At 36.3% G+C, this 18,109-nt stretch overlaps 2 protein-coding genes across 4 annotated transcripts; both read right to left on the reverse strand.

Moving 5' to 3' along the window:
• Positions 1 to 739: 739 nt before the first annotated feature.
• LOC103927207 (vegetative cell wall protein gp1) lies at positions 740 to 2,155 on the reverse strand. Its single transcript, XM_009336106.3, has one exon. The coding sequence runs from the start codon at positions 2,153 to 2,155 to the stop codon at positions 740 to 742; it is 1,416 nt and encodes a 471-aa protein (XP_009334381.2).
• Positions 2,156 to 7,707: 5,552 nt separating this feature from the next.
• Positions 7,708 to 10,358, reverse strand: LOC103927213. 3 transcript variants are annotated; one of them, XR_007251114.1, is made up of 6 exons: positions 10,086 to 10,358; positions 9,638 to 9,898; positions 9,097 to 9,256; positions 8,783 to 8,980; positions 8,214 to 8,400; positions 7,708 to 8,022 (listed from the first exon to the last, which is right to left on the reverse strand). XR_007251114.1 is itself a non-coding variant. In XM_048565054.1 (5 exons), the coding sequence occupies exons 1-4, from the start codon at positions 10,293 to 10,295 to the stop codon at positions 8,802 to 8,804; spliced, it is 810 nt and encodes a 269-aa protein (XP_048421011.1). In that variant the 5' UTR covers positions 10,296 to 10,358; the 3' UTR covers positions 7,708 to 8,022; positions 8,783 to 8,801. The 3 variants fall into 3 exon arrangements, 2 of the variants coding, with proteins under 2 accessions (XP_048421011.1, XP_009334387.2); XM_048565054.1 differs by lacking the exon at positions 8,214 to 8,400; XM_009336112.3 differs by lacking the exons at positions 7,708 to 8,022; positions 8,214 to 8,400 and having other exon boundaries at positions 8,551 to 8,980.
• Positions 10,359 to 18,109: the final 7,751 nt, after the last annotated feature.

Genomic DNA, 18,109 nt, shown 5'->3' on the forward strand with positions numbered 1-18,109 from the left:
AAAATACATAATAAAATATCAAAGTTCACACAAAATAATTAATAAATTAATACTAAGATAAGGGTAAAATATATATAATATAATATCGACTCATCAGTGATTGTTCAAATTCAAATGGAAATGACTTTCGAAAATAAGAAACAAAAAAAATAACTAGAAAAATAGTAACTTGGGAATTTAGCATTATATTCCGACAAGCTTAGCTTGTCGACTGGTCGCTCTGACAAGCCTTGAAACTCTAAAAGTCACGGATTGAACCAATCAGTCAAATTGCGTATGGTCTTATGACTAATCTCTCATTCAACGAACTTCTTCGTTCCATCAATAGGTCGCTCAAAACATAACGAGCCAATTTTTACAAGAACGGTACAAAGCCTAAATTTACAATGGAATAGTAACACTAACTCAAGTGATAGGAATTGATAGCATTGTGATATTCATAAAGAGGGCAACAGCCCGTTTTATTATCAAAGCAAAGGCATTGATCAACAACCTTCAGTCAAACTCCCACCCCCATCAATGGGTAGTGGAAGGCTGACCATGAAGACGTACAAAGCAGAGCAGATCCCATGCCCTCTTTTTCCCAACACTGACATCACGACCTCCATTTTTATTCTTATATCACCAGAAGTTATTTCCATATAACCCTAATATATTCAAAACACAAAAGCATAGTGTTTGACACTTGAATTTAATAATCTTTTTTTATCATCTCTCATCACTTTTTCTCTCTCTCAGTCTAACTGTTGAGGCCATTGGCATGGTGGCTCTTGGCCTCAAACCCTTCTCCGTTGGGCTTCCCGGAGAAAGCTAGGTGGACCCCAGGATCATGGTGAGTGAGAGAACTGTTGTATATAATGGAGTTGTTGATTCCTTGAACATTGCTGTTCATGAAGGCACTTGTAGGCTTTGATGCTGCAGCTTTCCCTGCTCTGTGAATTTTATCTTTGCTTTTGTGCTTGCCTTCTTCGCTGCCACTGTAGCTGCTCTGATCAGATTGATTCCCCATTAGGGTTTTGCCATTGCCCTTCTTGTGAATGTGATGAGAGTGCTCCCCACTTCCATGTTTCTTTGGAGATTTTATGAGTTCCATGAGCGCTCCTCTATTTTCCCCTGCAACGGTGATAACCCTCATGCCAGCTGCCTCGTGATCGGAACTAGACGGAGACTTCTTGTGAGATATGAGTCTCTCTTTTGTTTCTCCTTCGTTTTTTGAGCTGAGGGACTTATTGCTAGGCTTCGGGGACTCGCGAAAGTCTTCGCCTTTCGAGTTTCCGGAGATGAAGCTGCTGAACCATGAATTGGGTTTCTGTTGATCAATGGTTTTCTGTTGGACCAGCACTGTCTTCTGCGCCTCAATGGGAAACTTGGGTTGGTCAGTTTGATTATCTGAAGTGTTCGGCCTTAGCTGAGATAGTGGAAGAGTGAGAGGAGATGGCGGTGGGGCGGTTTGTTTGAGCTTTGGTGAAGGAGGTGGGGTTTGATTAACGGCCGGCCCGATGGTTTTGGGAGATTGGTTGTTGTAATTATTAGCCTCCCTAGCAGTGGATGAAATGGTGGTGGGTTTTGGTGGAGAATAAGTGTGTGGTGGGAGTGGTTTATAAGATGGAGGAGAATTTGTAGCGGAGATGGCAGGTTTTGGCGGAGAAGTGCTGGGAGTTTGTGGTTTGTTGGCTGGAGAAGTTGGCACAGAAGTAGTAGTTGAAGTAGTAGTGGCTTTGGTTCTAGTAGGAGAAGGTACCCCTGAATATGATGGGGCTCCAGAAACCCTGGTTGCAGGAGATGATGGCACTGAAGAAGATGCAGCTTTGTTTACTGGTGATGACGGAACTGATGCTTTGTTTACTGGTGATGACGGAACTGATGAAGTAGTCACACGAGGAGGAGGGGGAGGTGATGGAGTAGCTGCAGGCGGTGGTGGTGACGGCGGAGCAGTGGCGTCAGGTGGTGGTGCCACTGCGGCAGGAGGAGGGGGCGGTGGAAGAGCAGTGGTGGTAGGTGGACGAGTAGGCTCAGGAGCAGGAGCTATTGGCCTCATTGAAGGTATAACCATGGGGGCGGGGGCGGGCGCAGGAGTTGGGGCAGGGGCTGGGGTGCTGACCGGACGGACAAAGGAGCCCAGCCGGAACCACGGACGAGAAGGTTGGGATGCCATTGTTGATGACAAGATTGTATTTCTAATTCTAGATTAGTAATGTAACCCAAATAAAATTGAACTTAGAACAAATGAAGAAACATAGGGATTGGAAACAATGAGATATAAGTTGATGTGTGTGTTGTATTTATAGTTGGGACAAGTTTAAGTACAAGCAATTTCAGGATTTGACACAAAATGTTATGGGAGAAATTTGAAATAATAAAATAAAAAATAAAAAATAAAAAAAGGTCATGAGAAACATGCTGAGAACAGAAAGAAAGGCATCAGGTGCAGAAGAGCCACTTGAAGTAGTTGAGCTCTTTTGTGGAGGGAAAAAGCAACAAATTAAATTTGACATTGGAAGATTGGTATCAATTAATAAAAAAAAGTAGCAACCCCTAAAAAAGTGTCCTTAATAATAATAAAAAAATGTGCTCTTAATTATAAAAATGGTTGTTTAAGAATTTTTGGATAAGCTTTTTATTAATTTTTTTGTACTTTTTTTTGTGTGGGATGACCTCCTTCTTTGTCATAAGGGGATTCTTTGAACCAAAAGCAATATCTGCAACAATGTTAATGGAGAAATTATTGTTACACTACTTGATAAACAATATTAATTGACAGCTAATTGGCAACATAAATTATACCATTTATTTCCAAAATGTTCTCTTCTTCTTGGGATACAGGTCTTCAGTGCTTGAGTGTTGCAAGAATAGCATCTCTCTTTGTTATGAAATCAATTACTTTTTAACCCAACCGTTTCTGGTTTTTAATTAATTGTTTGTCTAAGGTCAGATACCTTTTCATTGAAATTTGGAATTAGCACAAATGTTTAAGAACATTACCAATGTTAGGTGTTATGAGAGCTACCACCAATTTTAGCACTTTTTATTACCGGTTAAATTTCAACCGAAAGAGAAAAGAAGCACGTAAACAACTCGCCGGGGTTGTTAAAACACATTTTTTACATCTTCAAGTTTGGGAACCCTCATTTAGCTCCCCCATTAGAGCAAAAACAAATCATAATGAACTCCCATTTTTCTACCCGGAGGCGCATAGGGATTAAAACCAGTTTTAATTCACCAATTTCCAAGTTTTTTAATGGAAATGTTCTAACATCATGCAATATTGTTCAATAAAGTGCTACGATTGCCTTCCCCAAACACCTTGTGCATTTCTAGGGGGATGCAAATAACGTTGTTACGTGGAGTTAATGCGCTCTTCAGTTTTAATATTAGCATGTCCATTATCAAATCTTATTTGCGATTCAAAAAGACAATCACACACTCTTCTTCTATGAGAGAACGAAAGAGTGTGGAACTAATTTTGAATGTGATTATATATATATATATATATATATATTGCGAATGAAAATGTGATTATATTTATTTATGTTATCTGTTATCAATACAATCACTCTTTTACGTTGATGTGGAGCTAATTTTGAATGTGATTATATATATTGTGAATGGGAATGTGATTATTCGTTTCTGTTATCAATACAATCTAAACTCTTTTACGTCGATGCGTTTCCTAAATGTATGATCGAATACACATTCTGACAACATAAATCTAACAAGAAAATATGACCTTCTAAGTTATTGATGTCACCTCAATTGTCATTTTCATAGATGCAGTTTCGAATGTGCAATTGGCGGCTCACTTTGTTGATTATATTGAAGAATGGGCTGGCTAGCAATTGCAATAGCATATGACCTCTGCGGTTCTCATGAGTCCTAAATGTTGGCTAACAGCAAAAAGACGCACTAAGTACACGTTGTTGGGATTCTTCTACATTCTTAACGATCACAAAACAAAGTAAAACATTACTACTATTCTCATTTCTCACTGTAATTTGATTCTTCAAATCTTCTGACGATTTAATGTCCCATGCACTAATAAATTAACGTCTGCGTCTTGCACTTGACTTTGCTTGTGGTGCTATTGTTGGCTGCTTCTTCTATCACTTTTCATTTCTCTTCATTGTCTCATTAGATTCTTCTACTCACCAAGGGCCTTTCATTACTGTACGGCTGGTTATTTTGGTTAAGAACAATATTTGGCTACTCAAAGATGAGTAAGAACTCCAATTTAAAATTGTTTGTTGTCAATTTATAGAAATTCGTGTTTATAATCAGAACCATTCATATTATAAATCACCCTATAAAGATCGCATATGCAAAAAATCAATTAAAACTAAGATTGTTTAGTCATCAAATTGTTTAAAAATAAATGAATGGTATTGGTAAAAGCATTACAAACCGTCTATGTATTTGCTACAATAAATTGACTAAACGTCTTTAATTTTAATTTATTTTTTGTAGAGATGATATTTACTGTGTGATTCATAGTATGAATGTAACATCTCACATCACCCAAGGGAGTGGATCCTGTAAGCCTATATTCCCATCTCTACCTACCACGAGGCCTTTTGGGAGCTCACTGTCTTCGGGTTCCGTAGAAACTTCGAAGTTAAGCGAGTTCGCGCGAGAGCAATCCCAGGATGGATGACCCACTGGGAAGCTCTCGTGTGAGTTCTTAGAAACAAAACCGTGAGGGCATGGTCGGGGCCTAAAGCGGACAATATCGTGCTACGGTAGAGTCGAGCACGGGTTGTGGTGAGGGCCCGGCCAGGATGTGACAATTTGGTATCAGAGCCAATCCCTGGCCGGAAGTGTGCCGACGAGGACGTCGACCCCCTAAGGGGGTGGATTGTAACATCCCACATTGCCCAGGGAATGTAAGCCTATATTCTCATCTCTACCTACCACGAGGCCTTTTGGGAGCTCACTAGCTTCGGGTTCCATAAGAACTTCGAAGTTAAGCGAGTACGCGCAAGAGCAATCCCAAGATGGATGACCCACTAGGAAGTTCTCGTGTAAGTTCCCAGAAACAAACCCGTGAGGGCGTGGTCGGGGCTCAAAACAGACAATATTGTACTATGGTGGAGTCAAGCCCGAGTTGTGGTGGGGGCCCGGGCTGGGATGTGACAATGAACAGTTCTGATCATAAGCACAAAAGTCAATGATTAAAACAATAAGAGTTTTGAGTAAGAGTTTCATCTTTAAGTAACCAAGTATTGTTCTTTGGTTAAATCCCTTGAGCGGAAAGTAAGAGGCATCTTATTCTCTTGTTTGGAGTTATTTCTCCTTACCACCAAATTACAATTTAACATGTCTGTTGAACTTTTAGTTTTGTTATTTTTGTATGCGTGTTATGCTGTTATTTACATATAAATAAAATTGACTCATTAACCGTAATGACTAAAGAGCCCCACAATCTTCCTTTTTTAACTAAAGACTCTGGAGAGCATGGGGCAGATGAAGAAAGACAGCATTCTAGTTGCTCAAGAAGCAAAAATCAATGTTCAGATGGCGACTGATTCCCACTATTGAAAAAGTAGGGAGTAAAAGGTAAAGGTTGTGATGCCCGTAAGAATATCTGTCTTTGCCTTTTCGTTTTCTTTTTAACTAGGTACTTTGGACGACAGTTCTGTCAAACTCCATTGTCTTCGCCGATTTCTTCCCGAATTTGTAAGAAATTGTCAAATTTTCTCTGAATTTTAAGTTTAGTTAGTTACTCAATTTTTATAATTGGTCAATTTCCTTTTTAATTTTAATTTTAGTCAAATACCCTTGAACTTTTATAATTTGCCAATTTTTTTCTTGAACTTTAAATTTAGCCGATTATCCTCTGAGTTTTTTTAATTGGCCAATTTCTTATTGAACTTTATTTTAGCCAATTACTCCTTAAACGTTTATACTTGACTAGTTTCTAATAATGAATTTGTTGAGATGAGTAATTACTTTTGCCATGTGCTGTGCACAACGCACGTGACTAAGATGGATAAAAATTGGATGAAAATTTTCAAAATCTAACTCCAAAGGAGAACTTGGCCAATTGTAAAAATTCAGGGAGATAATCGACTAAAATTAAAGTTTAGGGGTAAATTCGTCAATCACAAAAATTCAGGAGGTAATTGGTTAAAATTAAAATTCAGGGTAGGGGTGGGTTCAAAAAACCGAAAACCGAAAAAAACCGACAACTGAACCGGACCAAGGCCGAAAAAAACCGAACCGCAAAAAAACCGAACCGAAATTGTCAAACCGAACCGAATCGAATCTGACTAGTTCGGTTTCGGTTTTTGAGGCTCGGAAACCGAACCGAACCGATATATATATATATATATAATTTTTTTGAATATTTATAAATAGTTTAGTCATACAATCATAACAAAACAGAACTTGTTGCCAAGTTGGTTTCAATGAAACTTTACAAGCTGGAGGCATGGGTTCGAACCCTCATGCCTCCAGGATTTGTGAGGTTATTTTTAATTTTTTAATCTTTTTAACAAAACCCTTAAACCTTTATTGCATTTGATTTTGTTAGATTATTTTAAATAACATTTTAATTAGTATCTTTTCTTTTATTATTTCTATGTAGAAATGGCAAGTGGAAGTTCAAAAAAAGGTGATATGTTGCCCCTTAGGCCACCCAAGCGTTAGCAAGCAAATTGTCGTTGAAAAAGTACGTGGATCACTCTCATTGTGGGGCACTTGAAAGTTGAAATTTGGAATGTTTATTTTAGTCTTTTAGATGTGGAATACTTGAACTTTGATGTTTATTTTAAGTTTGGACTTTTGGAAGATTTAAACTTTGATGCTTATTTAACTTTGGACTTTGGAACACTTGATTATAATTAAACTTTGAATTGAATGTTTATTTTCATTGTCTTTGAGTTGAGACTATGATTAGATTAGAAATTTGGAATGCTTATTTTGAATCTTGACGATTATGTTGAAATAGGACTTATTACAAAATGGATGCAAGTTGTTTTCATATACTTTTTTTAAGCTACTTGGGGAAAAAAGCAAAAAAAAAAAAAAAAAAAAAAAAAAAAAACACAGAACCGGGCCGAAACCGAACCGAATACAAATCGAACCGAACACAAACCGATAGAAAACCGAACCGAACCGAACCGAACAGTAATTTCGGTTCGATTTCCAGTTTTCGCAAAAAACCGAACCAAACGGAACCGAACCCACCCCTAATTCAGGGCACAAGTACCACTTGTCTAATTAGACGAGAAAAACTCCCACTGAGACGGTCACAATGCACCCTGCCCTTCATAGAAATGGAATATAAGACCTACAAACTTCCATAAATCCCTTTTTTTTAACTGATGTGATGGCTAAAATGTGATCATATGTACAATGCCTGAAATGTATAGAAGTGGTAATGGAATTAGGCAAAGTATAACATAATTTTAAGCCAACATCCTTTAGGAACTTCTCCGATACTACATTATTTTGGAATAGGGTGAAGTGCCGATTTAGTCCTTGAATTACCTGAGTGAAAATTAGGTCATTGAATTATTTTTTCGGTAAGTTAAGTCCCTAAATTCATTAAAAATTGCTAATTTTATCCCTAATATTATATTCAAAGCTATTTTATCCAATTTATCATCAACTTAAGTCAGTTGATGCACTTTAGAGTGTAATACCGTCATTTTCTCGCCTATAAGCTCTAAACATTTCATATAGGCTACGAATCTAACGTCTAATGTATCATTCAAAGCTAACTCCATACACTATTTTTTTATGAAAAATTACTAATCTACCCTACAATATATATTACATGCAAGTAACATGACTTAAATTGACAAAAAATTGAATATAGTAGCTTTAAATCTAATATTAAAGATGTAATTGGCAAATTTTTATAATATTAGAGACTAAAGTGGCAGTTCACCCTTCGGAATATAACCTAATATCCTTGCCTTTGATCTGAGGGAAAGGCACAAACTGCATCTGCATGCTAGGAATACCTTATACGTACGTTATACCTTGATACCTTGAACCTACTCATTTATGTATCCGGTAACCCTGCTTGAAGAAACGACGTAGTTCAGATGTCATATTTCCACCTCTCTAGCTATTTGTCGTTCTTGCGTTGCAAGATTATAAACTCTCATTCATAAACATTCACAGCCTAGTTATTGAGAGTAGAAAAAAAGATGTAAATATGCTCATAAATTGAAAACTAATTTCAAGCAGTAAAGAGTAAAAATGGTTACCAATATGCTACAATGGAATGATTTTGCACTCGATTGGTAGCAGATTCAACTGTGCCGACTTATGTGATTTAGCTAGAACAAGAAGCGTGTCAGGAGGAAATGAAGTGAACTATGAACATGAATGCAGAAGATTACGTTGGTTCCGGAGTTTCTTTGGATACTAGGAAGAAACAAGCCATTCCCAATGCTGCAGATATTAAAGGAAACACACTACACGTTCATTTCATCGTTGATGATTTCGAATGAAGGTTGAACATAAGGGTAAGAAATCGAAAAAAAGAATATAATGTCGTTACGGTAGTCAGTCAATACTCTGCTCTCAAACGTAAATCGGTACTAGGCAAGGGAAATATATCTTAGTGTATTTTGTGGCACTGTAAAGCATAGAGTGAAATTCTCCTTAACATATACAAAAAATTAACTGGAATGGACACGGCATCCAATGCTTAAAAGTAATTCTTAGCACCTAATGAAGATAATTTTAGGCACAAGGCTATGAAAATTAGCAGAGGAAAAAGGGAAAGAACATAGGTTGGGCGTGCAGATGGTAGCTGAAATAATAATCTCACCCTTTGGAATGTCTGCAATTCAAGGCCATGTAGTGAACTCAAACACTCTCAGAAGTATCTCCCATCCAGTAGGTATTTGCCATACGAAAAGCAGAACGTTTATCGTATTCAATGCAATGTGAAGGCTTCTGGCTGTCTCACTTCCCTTTTGCATTGCAGGCGTAAGAGCTGCCGCCGCTGCCCATAGCACCGTGATAGCTGTTGACAACAAGGAAAACCAACTAAGGTCAATGACGCCTTTACTTGTGATGTTCGGGCACATGATTTCTTAGAATTATCTGTTTGAGCTTTCCAAGCAGAAATACAAACTTTACCTGCTCCAGCAAACAAATGGGGACCTGGAAATAGCTTTCCTGTCCTAAACCAAGTGTTGAGTCCTCCACCAACCGACTCAAAAACTCCGAAAGCTAACAATATCGATCCTGCGTTGAAGTGTTTATCCCGGTAAGACCCTTTCATCAACTCCTTCCTTTCCTGATAAGGAAACACGGATACATCAGACACTTCCACGGAATAAAACATTTCATGACAAATGCCACTAAATTATGTGGAAATACCAATTTTTGTGCACCAAACTTTGCACAATAACGAATGCCACACACATAATCAAAATTAATTTACATGTATATGTTAAAATTGTTCTCGGTTGATCTCATTAATGGACATGGTTGATTGTTTTAGGGTATAAAACCTTATACTATAGGTTCTAGTCTCTAGCTGGTTGATCGCTTAGATTTTAAGTTTAAAACCGCCCTAAATTTGATACTTCAAATCTAAAATCCAAGTCATAAGTGAGGTTTTCTTAAGGAGCCCCCGTTTTTCAAAAAGACAGGTGTTTAAGACAATGCGTCCTACCTCAGTGAGCTGCTGAATTTTGAGTGCCAAAGGAGATGGGGGAGCTTCCGCTGGAGTCCCCTCGGGTGTGACAGGGGTAGCCTTCACCTGCTTCTTGAGCTCATTAATTTCTTCCTGGATTGTCCTCACTCTCCTCCATTGCCAACCCAAGTAGCCTGCCCACAATGTGTACACAAACAGTCCTCCCATCACAATTGGGTGAATCAGCGCAAATGTCCTTCCCTCCAGTATCCCAAACTCCCCACCTGCAGCAAGTGCATTCTAATCCACACCCCAAAATTGAAAAGAAAACAAAAAACCTCTCAAAAATCCAAATTAGAAAGGAAGAACATGCGAAAATGACATGGGAGATACGAATAAGGAGAAAACGGTGTGCCAAAATCACTTCCTATACATAAACAACATTGGGAAAGTTCTCATCTTTATTTAATTACTAAATTGCACTTGCCTTGGTGTCCAACAAAAAGGGCAATGTGAGAGCTGTAAGTGGGAGAGAAGTTGACTTAAGGCGGTCAGTGGTGGTTGTGAGGAGTTTTGTTGAGTCCTTGGCATTGCTGGGTTTTGTTGGGATTGATGAACTCTGTTGGATTTTTGAGAGGCATTGAGTGGACTTTTGGGGAAGAATGGGGAGTCTGAGGAGGCTGAGTGCGGCTGCCATGCTTCTACCTCTGTTTGCAGGGCAGAGAGAGGACAGCAGAGCAGGATTCTTAAAGTGGTCTGCCCTCTCACTTCTTGTGCTATTTTGTTTGTGTGGTCACGGTTAAATTACGTTAATATTTTATATTACTATTCTTTTTTATCTTATTATTTTTATAAAAAAATAATATAAAATATTAATGTGACTTAATCATGACCACACAAAACAGAAGAACACGGAAGGGCAAGAAAAGTGAGAGGGCAGGGGGGCGAAGATAAGGAAGTGAGATTGCAAGATGGGGATTGTGTCCATTTGGTTTGCTGTGTTTTGCAGACCGTGTGGAATGGGCCCCACTTTCACTTTCACTTTTATGGAAGGAAGGAGTACGATCGATCCACAGCCTCAGGAAGAAAACTTAACTGGTGATTACTTCTTTGTTTTGTTTACCTTTTACATGTGGTCACACTTGAATCTCATCTCCATCTTCTTTGACTACAAATTTTGAGCATGCGACCATTAAACACTTCCATCTTCAGTATTTGAAAAGGTTTCGAGGTCGACTAGCATGACCATATATGTTCATTCTAGTCTTCAATCATTATCCACGATAAGTTGATAATTCTAATTGCGTATTTTTTTTCTCTTCATTCAAAATCGAAAATACTCAAGTTGCATTACGTGGTCACGAATGACAGTCAAAGTGATGGTCTAGGTCAATGCTCAAACAATTTAATAGGTTGATTTCTCACTCGTACTCGTGATTAAAGCAAAAGATGCGTCACTCCATACATACCTACTGCCCCCGCTTGATGCTAGCACAAATTTTCGACAGCCCAACAAGATCCTCTTCGGGTTCTTTTGGTGAGAATCTTGGGGATTTGTGAATCGTGTCCGTTCATCGTACATCATGCGGTCAATTTTTATCAGGTACTGTTTGTGTTTAATTTTAAATAAAAATATTTAAAATGATTTCTAACCGTACGATGTACGATGAATGAATACGATTCACGGATTCCTAGAATCCTCATAAAGAGGGTCAGACGAGGATCCGGAATCTTCAACGGCGAACATGTAGTGGCGTACCTCGTGAAAATGTAACAAGGGCCGAGCCGGGCCTAAAAGATCATACTGGATTCTAAATTTTTGGGCCCTATAAATTAATGAGCCGAGTCAATCCTATGTCCATTATGTGAGGCCTTGGGCCAGCCCACCGGCTTAAAAAATTTGGGCTTATGAGCAGGCCGCCCATCTCGGCCCAGTTTTTGGCCATTCAACTATTTGATTTTTGTTTGGTTAACATAGTATAGTCAATTAAGTAAGTATTAAAATAAAGTTAATTATTTTAAAGAAAGTTCAAAAGTATTTATATTACGTCGGATCATATAAGGTCCAGCCTAAGAACATGGTCTAAAGGCCCAAGCTTATGGGCCGACTCAGAGCGTAAAATTCAAAGCCCTGAGCCTAAACCCATTTAAAACCAATCCAGATAAAACTCATATTGAAAGAACCTTACAAAAGGGGCATGATTTTTTTGTACTGCTATAAAAGCTTTTTTTTTTCCTTTCTCAACAAAGCTACAATAGAAAACTAATGAAAGAGTCTCAAGAAATAATTACCTAAAATCACCTAGTGAACTTTATTTAATTGCATAGACAATAGAATGGTGGAAGTATCGCAAGTAAGTCAAAGTTTAGACACGATGATAATATTAGAATTACATTTCAATGTAAATCAAAGTTTAGACACGGTGATAGTATTCTTAACTGCATTTCAATTTAGTAGTATGGGCAAGCATATAATCATTTCATATGTCGCAAAAGAAAATATGTCCGGTGACCGAATCAAGAGCCAATGAAATTGAACAAGCATTTATTAGGGCCACCTTGATGGATTGAAAAGCCTAGGGAACAAGTTGTGTGAAGCCTTGACAATACCCAATATTTTCCAATTCTACCTCACCAAAATGAAAAACATAAAATTAATATCCAAAGGTTATAGTTCAACCAGGTGAATCGCACGATAGCAGTCAAAAAGAGGCTGAAATATCTTTATGAGTCTTTTCGGCTCTCGAAAATGTAAACTGTCGTGTCAAAGCCACCAGCTAATCTTTTTTTTTTTAAATTAAAAAAAATAATAGTTTAATCGAGAATGTCAGAAACCTAAAAAATGCGTACGTTTATTGGTTCAAGAAGTTCATGAAGCCTGCAATGTGAAAGCTACAGCACGAACCCTTAAGCCAACAAATGGTGTGTTCCTCATTGCATACACGTAGAGTATATACAACATAAAACTGAATATACAAGAAATAATTTTAATTTGTCTATAATATATACGTTGTTTCCTTGTTGGTTATTTTTTTGTTTTGTTCGTAAATTCCTAATGTAATGGTATTGGGTAGGTAGTATTTGGTGATCATTCTACATCCACAGCTACTCCAATTTCGACAACTCCCTTTTACCATATATATTATATATAACAACAAGATGCCAACCTCACAATATATGATTTGTTTTTTCATCAACTATGTCATTAACTAACTTCATTAATATCGGCTTAGTTAATTAATTTATCAATTTTCTTGAATTAGTCCAATAATGCAAGTGTCAAGACGCTCTAAACTCCAACCTAACACTTGAGATTAAGAGCTTATTTGAATGTGTTTTAATTAAAGCGCTTGTGGTGAAAATATTTTTAAAACCAATATTTAGTAAAGATGTAAGTAAATCATGGAAAAAAGCACTTTAAGTGCTTTTGAAACCTAAAAACATTTTTTCTAAAAACGCTTTCAGTCATTTTAAAAGCACATTCAAACGAGCCTTAAATCACACTGTGTAAATAAATTTCTTATACAACCATTGGTTGCATGTAAGAAATTTTTATTAGCAAGTACCCAAAGTTATACATGTGAAGAGAGAGAAAATCTATTGTGCCACCGAGGACATATGTCTCAGTTGTAACTTGTAAGGCAAATTCTTTGGTAAAGTTATAGGGTAAACTCTTTCGTTCTCTAGTAAAAACGATTTACATGTTACGCACAACGATGTTGTCAGTATTAACACCAACAATTACAAAAAATAAGTCAATAATTCAACAACTAAAGTAGGAGAATAGTAGGGGTTGAACCAAAAGTATAGTTCACCAAAACTAACAAACAAAGAATGAACAAAAACAAAACAAAAAAACAAAAGTATATTAAGTTGACAAATAAGGATTCTTGACATACATAATGAGATTAGATCCAAAAGCAAATGCCGTAAACAGTGAAACGGAGGAGTTTGAAATTTTTGCATGGAAAGCTTGTGCCTTGTTTGTACCGCATGAACGACGTCTTGACTGTTATTAAGGGAGCCACACCAAGTCTAAAAACGTGTCTAGTCCGCGTCTAATAAGATAATCAGTGAAATGTACAAATCAAGGGATTTGGATTCTATCCGGATTCAAATAGTGGGGATACTAAAAATCATCACATTTTAATCATTCATCGTACATCATGCGATTAGAAATCAATTGAATATTTATATTTAAAATTAAACACAAATAATACCTAACAAAAAATAATCACACGGTATACAATAAACGATTAGGATGTAAAAATTTCAAAAATCCCTACAAAAAAGATCCGGAGAGGATCCACTTTCGAAATCAAGGCTTTACCAAGTCAGGCCCTACTCCTACTCCTAGCATTTAAAAAAAAAAGAAAAAAAAGAAAGAGCTCATGTTTAGTTATTTAAGCATATATCCTTGTAAAGAATATATCTCCTTAATCACATGCCATATATTAATTGGAAAAAGAAAAGTAACACACTGTAGGAAATTATTTTACCATATGGCGTCAAATTTTTATAGCTATTTTATAAAGGGATACTTTGATCGAGGTCTAGACATTTGAGCTAATGTCGGATTTAGTCAATTAATTATCTTAATTTATGTATTTTTACTCAAATTCTAATATGAATAAAAGAATCTAACGACTTTCATGACAAATAGTTAAAAAAAAAAAAAAAAATTATATGTCATTAGATGTGGTAGCTATATCATATGTTTATAAATACATTTAACATGTTATGGAGGAATTTATAAAAATAAATAAAAATTAATCTACCTATAATTCATAAAAATAGTTCAAAAGAAAATTTTCTTTTATATATTTATAAATCCATACCATAGTATATATACAGATATATATAGTACCTACAACATAGATTAGTTAACATGGTTAATATGTGATGGAGGTGGAAGAAAAAATTGAGATACGAATTAGGAGCAGTAAAAAGGAAAAACGATATTGAATTCTTTTAATTAAAGGAAAACTAATGAAAAAAGTATGAAAACTGTGACATCCCACATCATCCAGAGGAGTGATCCTTATATGTATATTCTCATCTCTACCTAACACAAGGCCTTTTAGAAGCTTATTGGTTTCGGGTTCCATTGGAACTCCGAAGTTAAGCGAATTCAGGGTGAGAGCATTCCCAAGATAGGTGACCCACTGGGAAGTTCTTGTGTGAGCTCCCAGAAACAAAACTGTGAGGGCATGATCGGGGCTCAAAGCGGACAATATCGTACTACGGTGGAGTCGAGCCTGAGAAGTTGTCTCGCCCGGACCGAGATGTGACAATTTGGTATCAAAGCCTAACCCTGGTCGTGGTGTGCCGACGAGGACGTCGGGCCACTGAGGGGGGTGGATTGTGACATCCCACATCGCCCAGGGGAGTGATCCTTATATGTATATTCTCATCTCTACCTAATACGAGGCCTTTTGGGAGCTCACTGGCTTCAGGTTCCATTGGAACTCTGAAGTTAAGCAAGTTCGGGCAAGAGCATTCCCAAGATGGGTGACCCACTGGGAAGTTCTCGTGTGAGTTCCCAGAAACAAAACCGTGAGGGCGTGGTCGAGGCTTAAAGTGGACAATATCGTACTACGGTGGAGTCGGGCCCGAGAAGTTGTCTCGCCCGGATCGAGATGTGACAATTTGGTATCAGAGCCTAACCCTGGTCGTGGTGTGCCGACGAGGACGTCGGGCCACTGAGGGGGGTGGATTGTGACATCCCACATCGCCCAGGGGAGTGATCCTTATATGTATATTCTCATTTCTACCTAATACGAGGCCTTTTGGGAGCTCACTGGCTTCGGGTTTCATTGGAACTCTGAAGTTAAGCAAGTTCGAGCAAGAGCATTCCCAGGATGAGTGACCCACTGGGAAGTTCTCGTGTGAGTTCCTAGAAACAAAACCGTGAGGGTGTGGTCGGGGCTTAAAGCGGACAATATCGTGCTACGGTGGAATCGGGCCCGGGAAGTGGTCCTCCCGGGCCAGGATGTGACATAAACTTTGAGTTTTAACTATAGGACAAAAAAAAGGGTAAAGTGAATAGTACCATGATTGACCTTTTAGTGTAAAAATATAATTTTTCGTTAAAATGAACAGTACCAGAAGCTTTTCGTAAAAGTTTCATATAATTAATCATAAAAATGAGTAAAAGATAAACTTATAAATAAAGGATGACATTTGTCACAATTTAATAAAAAATAGTAAAAAAAATGAGATGAATAATCAATGAATAAACCTAATCCAACAAAATGCATTAAAACTTTTGTCGTAATTATTTTTTTCTTCAATATGGTTGTATCACCGTAACCTGTTATAACAGAACTTTTTGAACAAGAGGGAAGTAGTCAAACACAATGAAGAATTGAATAATTCAATCCAGCTTCAAAAATACTAATCCATGAACTTTTTCACAGGTAAAAAGTTCAACGCGAGGTTTTTCTTTGCATTTTTTTGGCAAAAATACTAGTTATTTGCTCAATTCAATAAAAAATGCTTACAATTTCAAATTTAACTAAATGTCTTCACAATTGAAGATGGGGGCCTATCTACCTAGACTAAGTCACCCATCTCCGCTCCATGATGTGTCACGATAAAGTGTGTCGCTTCATTTTCCGATCTTGTAATTGCAAACTTTACCCTTGATCGCCCTTCTTCTTTTATAACATACCATTATTCCAACAATATTAAATACACTAATCAAATACTAAATACAAGCAATCTTCACTTTTGGTCTTTGTCTTCTTCGTCCCAGTCTCCACGGAGAGTGAGCGACAGAGACAATAAGAGGGGTTCCAGAATACGTGAGCTTTGAATTTTGTGTTTCAACAAATCAAATTTGAGGGGATGGAGGCGTGGAATTATTTAAAAGGAGGGCAAATTCGTAAAATCATATGTCAAAATGAGTATGTTTGGTTAAATTTGAAATTGTGATTTTATTTTCCAAGTGAGTATTTATTATTGAGTTGGAAAAAGGGTGAGTATTTTTGCCGAATATCCTTTTCTTTACGCAGTGAGATCATTATTTTCACACAAAGTCAATTAAAACTTTGGCGATCTATTCAATCAATTATAGTAAATAGATAGACATTTTGTAATACTATAATTGATTACCTAAATAAACCGTTTATCTACTTGCCACAGTTAATTGACTAAACAATATTAGTTAATATTTTTTTACACATATTATCTTTATAGACTATTTATAAAATTATGGGTTGCAATCATAAGTATGAAGTTCTATAAATCAATCACAAAGAGTTTTGAGTAAGAACTTCTACTCATCATTCGGTAGCCAAACATCAGATCATTTTATAAATCACTTTACAAATATCATCTTTATGGTTTTCGAACTATGTAAGTTTAGAGATGAGATTTTTTAGAAAGAACCTAAAAGTGAGTCAGTGGATTTTTGAAACACAATTTGAAATAGGGAACTTTAACGAAAAGCTCCCGGTATTGTTCATTTTAACGAAAAACCACATTTTTACACTAAAAAGTCAATCCTGATACTATTCACTTTATCCTTTATTATGTCTTTTTCGTTAAAACTCAAAGTTTTTAAGTCATTTTCATTAGTTTTCCATTTGAAATAATCCCTACAACAGCACTTCCCAAATAAATCCTTCAACCAAAGCACACTATATATACAACATATTTATATTATACTAGCATATGACCACACACAAAGTGTGTATGAAATTTTATTTATTTATTTTTAAAATAGAAGGAGGGAGGAAGACAGTGAGAGAAAATGTGGGAGTGGGGAGAGAGGAATGAGAGCTTTAATTTTATTTATTATTTTATTTTTATTTTTTAATTAGATATATTAGAATCACATGTCAGTGAGGCTTTAAAAAAAAAGGCAAAATTTTGGTTGGGCCTGTAAAATTACATTTCTACTTATATTTCTTATTCATGTTTAGTTTTAATTAGAAAGTTAAAATGAAAATTTCATAGGATTTTGGTTAACAATGAGAGTTCTATTAATATTTAGTGTAGATTAATTATTAATATATATATATATATATAAGAAGAAAATGGGGCAAAAATCAAAAGGAAAGTTGGTGACTACAAATTTTGAGCATGCCACCATTAAACACTTCCGTCTTCATTATTTGAAAAGGTTTCGAGGTCGAATTTTGTGAGAGTGGGGAGAGAGGAGAGAGAGCTTAAATTTTATTATTTTATTTTATTTTTTATTTTTTAATGTGATATATTATAATCACATGTAGGTGAAGTTTAAAAAAAAAACAAAATTTTGGTTGGGCCGGTAAAATTACATTTCTACTTATATTTCTTATTCATGTTTAGTTTTAATTAGAAAGTTAAAATGAAAATTTCATAGGATTTTAGTTAACAATAAGAGTTTTATTAATATGTGGTGTAGATTAATTATTAATATATATATATATATAAGAAGAAAATGGGGCAAAAATCAAAAGGAAAGTTGGGCTAAATTGGCTTTTGGAAGTCTTCAAAGTGTGTAAGTTAGATACTTGTTTGTTT

This window comes from the organism of the source record quoted next, unplaced genomic scaffold (assembly GCF_019419815.1).
Source record: "Pyrus x bretschneideri cultivar Hongxiangsu unplaced genomic scaffold, Pyrus_bretschneideri_v1 Contig4, whole genome shotgun sequence".
In the NCBI taxonomy this organism is placed as follows: Eukaryota; Viridiplantae; Streptophyta; class Magnoliopsida; order Rosales; family Rosaceae; genus Pyrus; species Pyrus x bretschneideri.

Coding starts and splice junctions, on each gene's coding strand:
- LOC103927207 (XM_009336106.3), bottom strand. CDS start 2,155: ATGGCATCCCAACCTTCTCGTCCGTGGTTCCGGCTGGGCTCCTTTGTC.
- LOC103927213 (XM_048565054.1), bottom strand. CDS start 10,295: ATGGCAGCCGCACTCAGCCTCCTCAGACTCCCCATTCTTCCCCAAAAG. Junction 9,899..10,085: donor CCTTTTTGTTGGACACCAAG/GCAAGTGCAATT, acceptor GGTGTGGATTAG/AATGCACTTGCTGCAGGTGG. Junction 8,981..9,096: donor CCATTTGTTTGCTGGAGCAG/GTAAAGTTTGTA, acceptor TGTTGTCAACAG/CTATCACGGTGCTATGGGCA.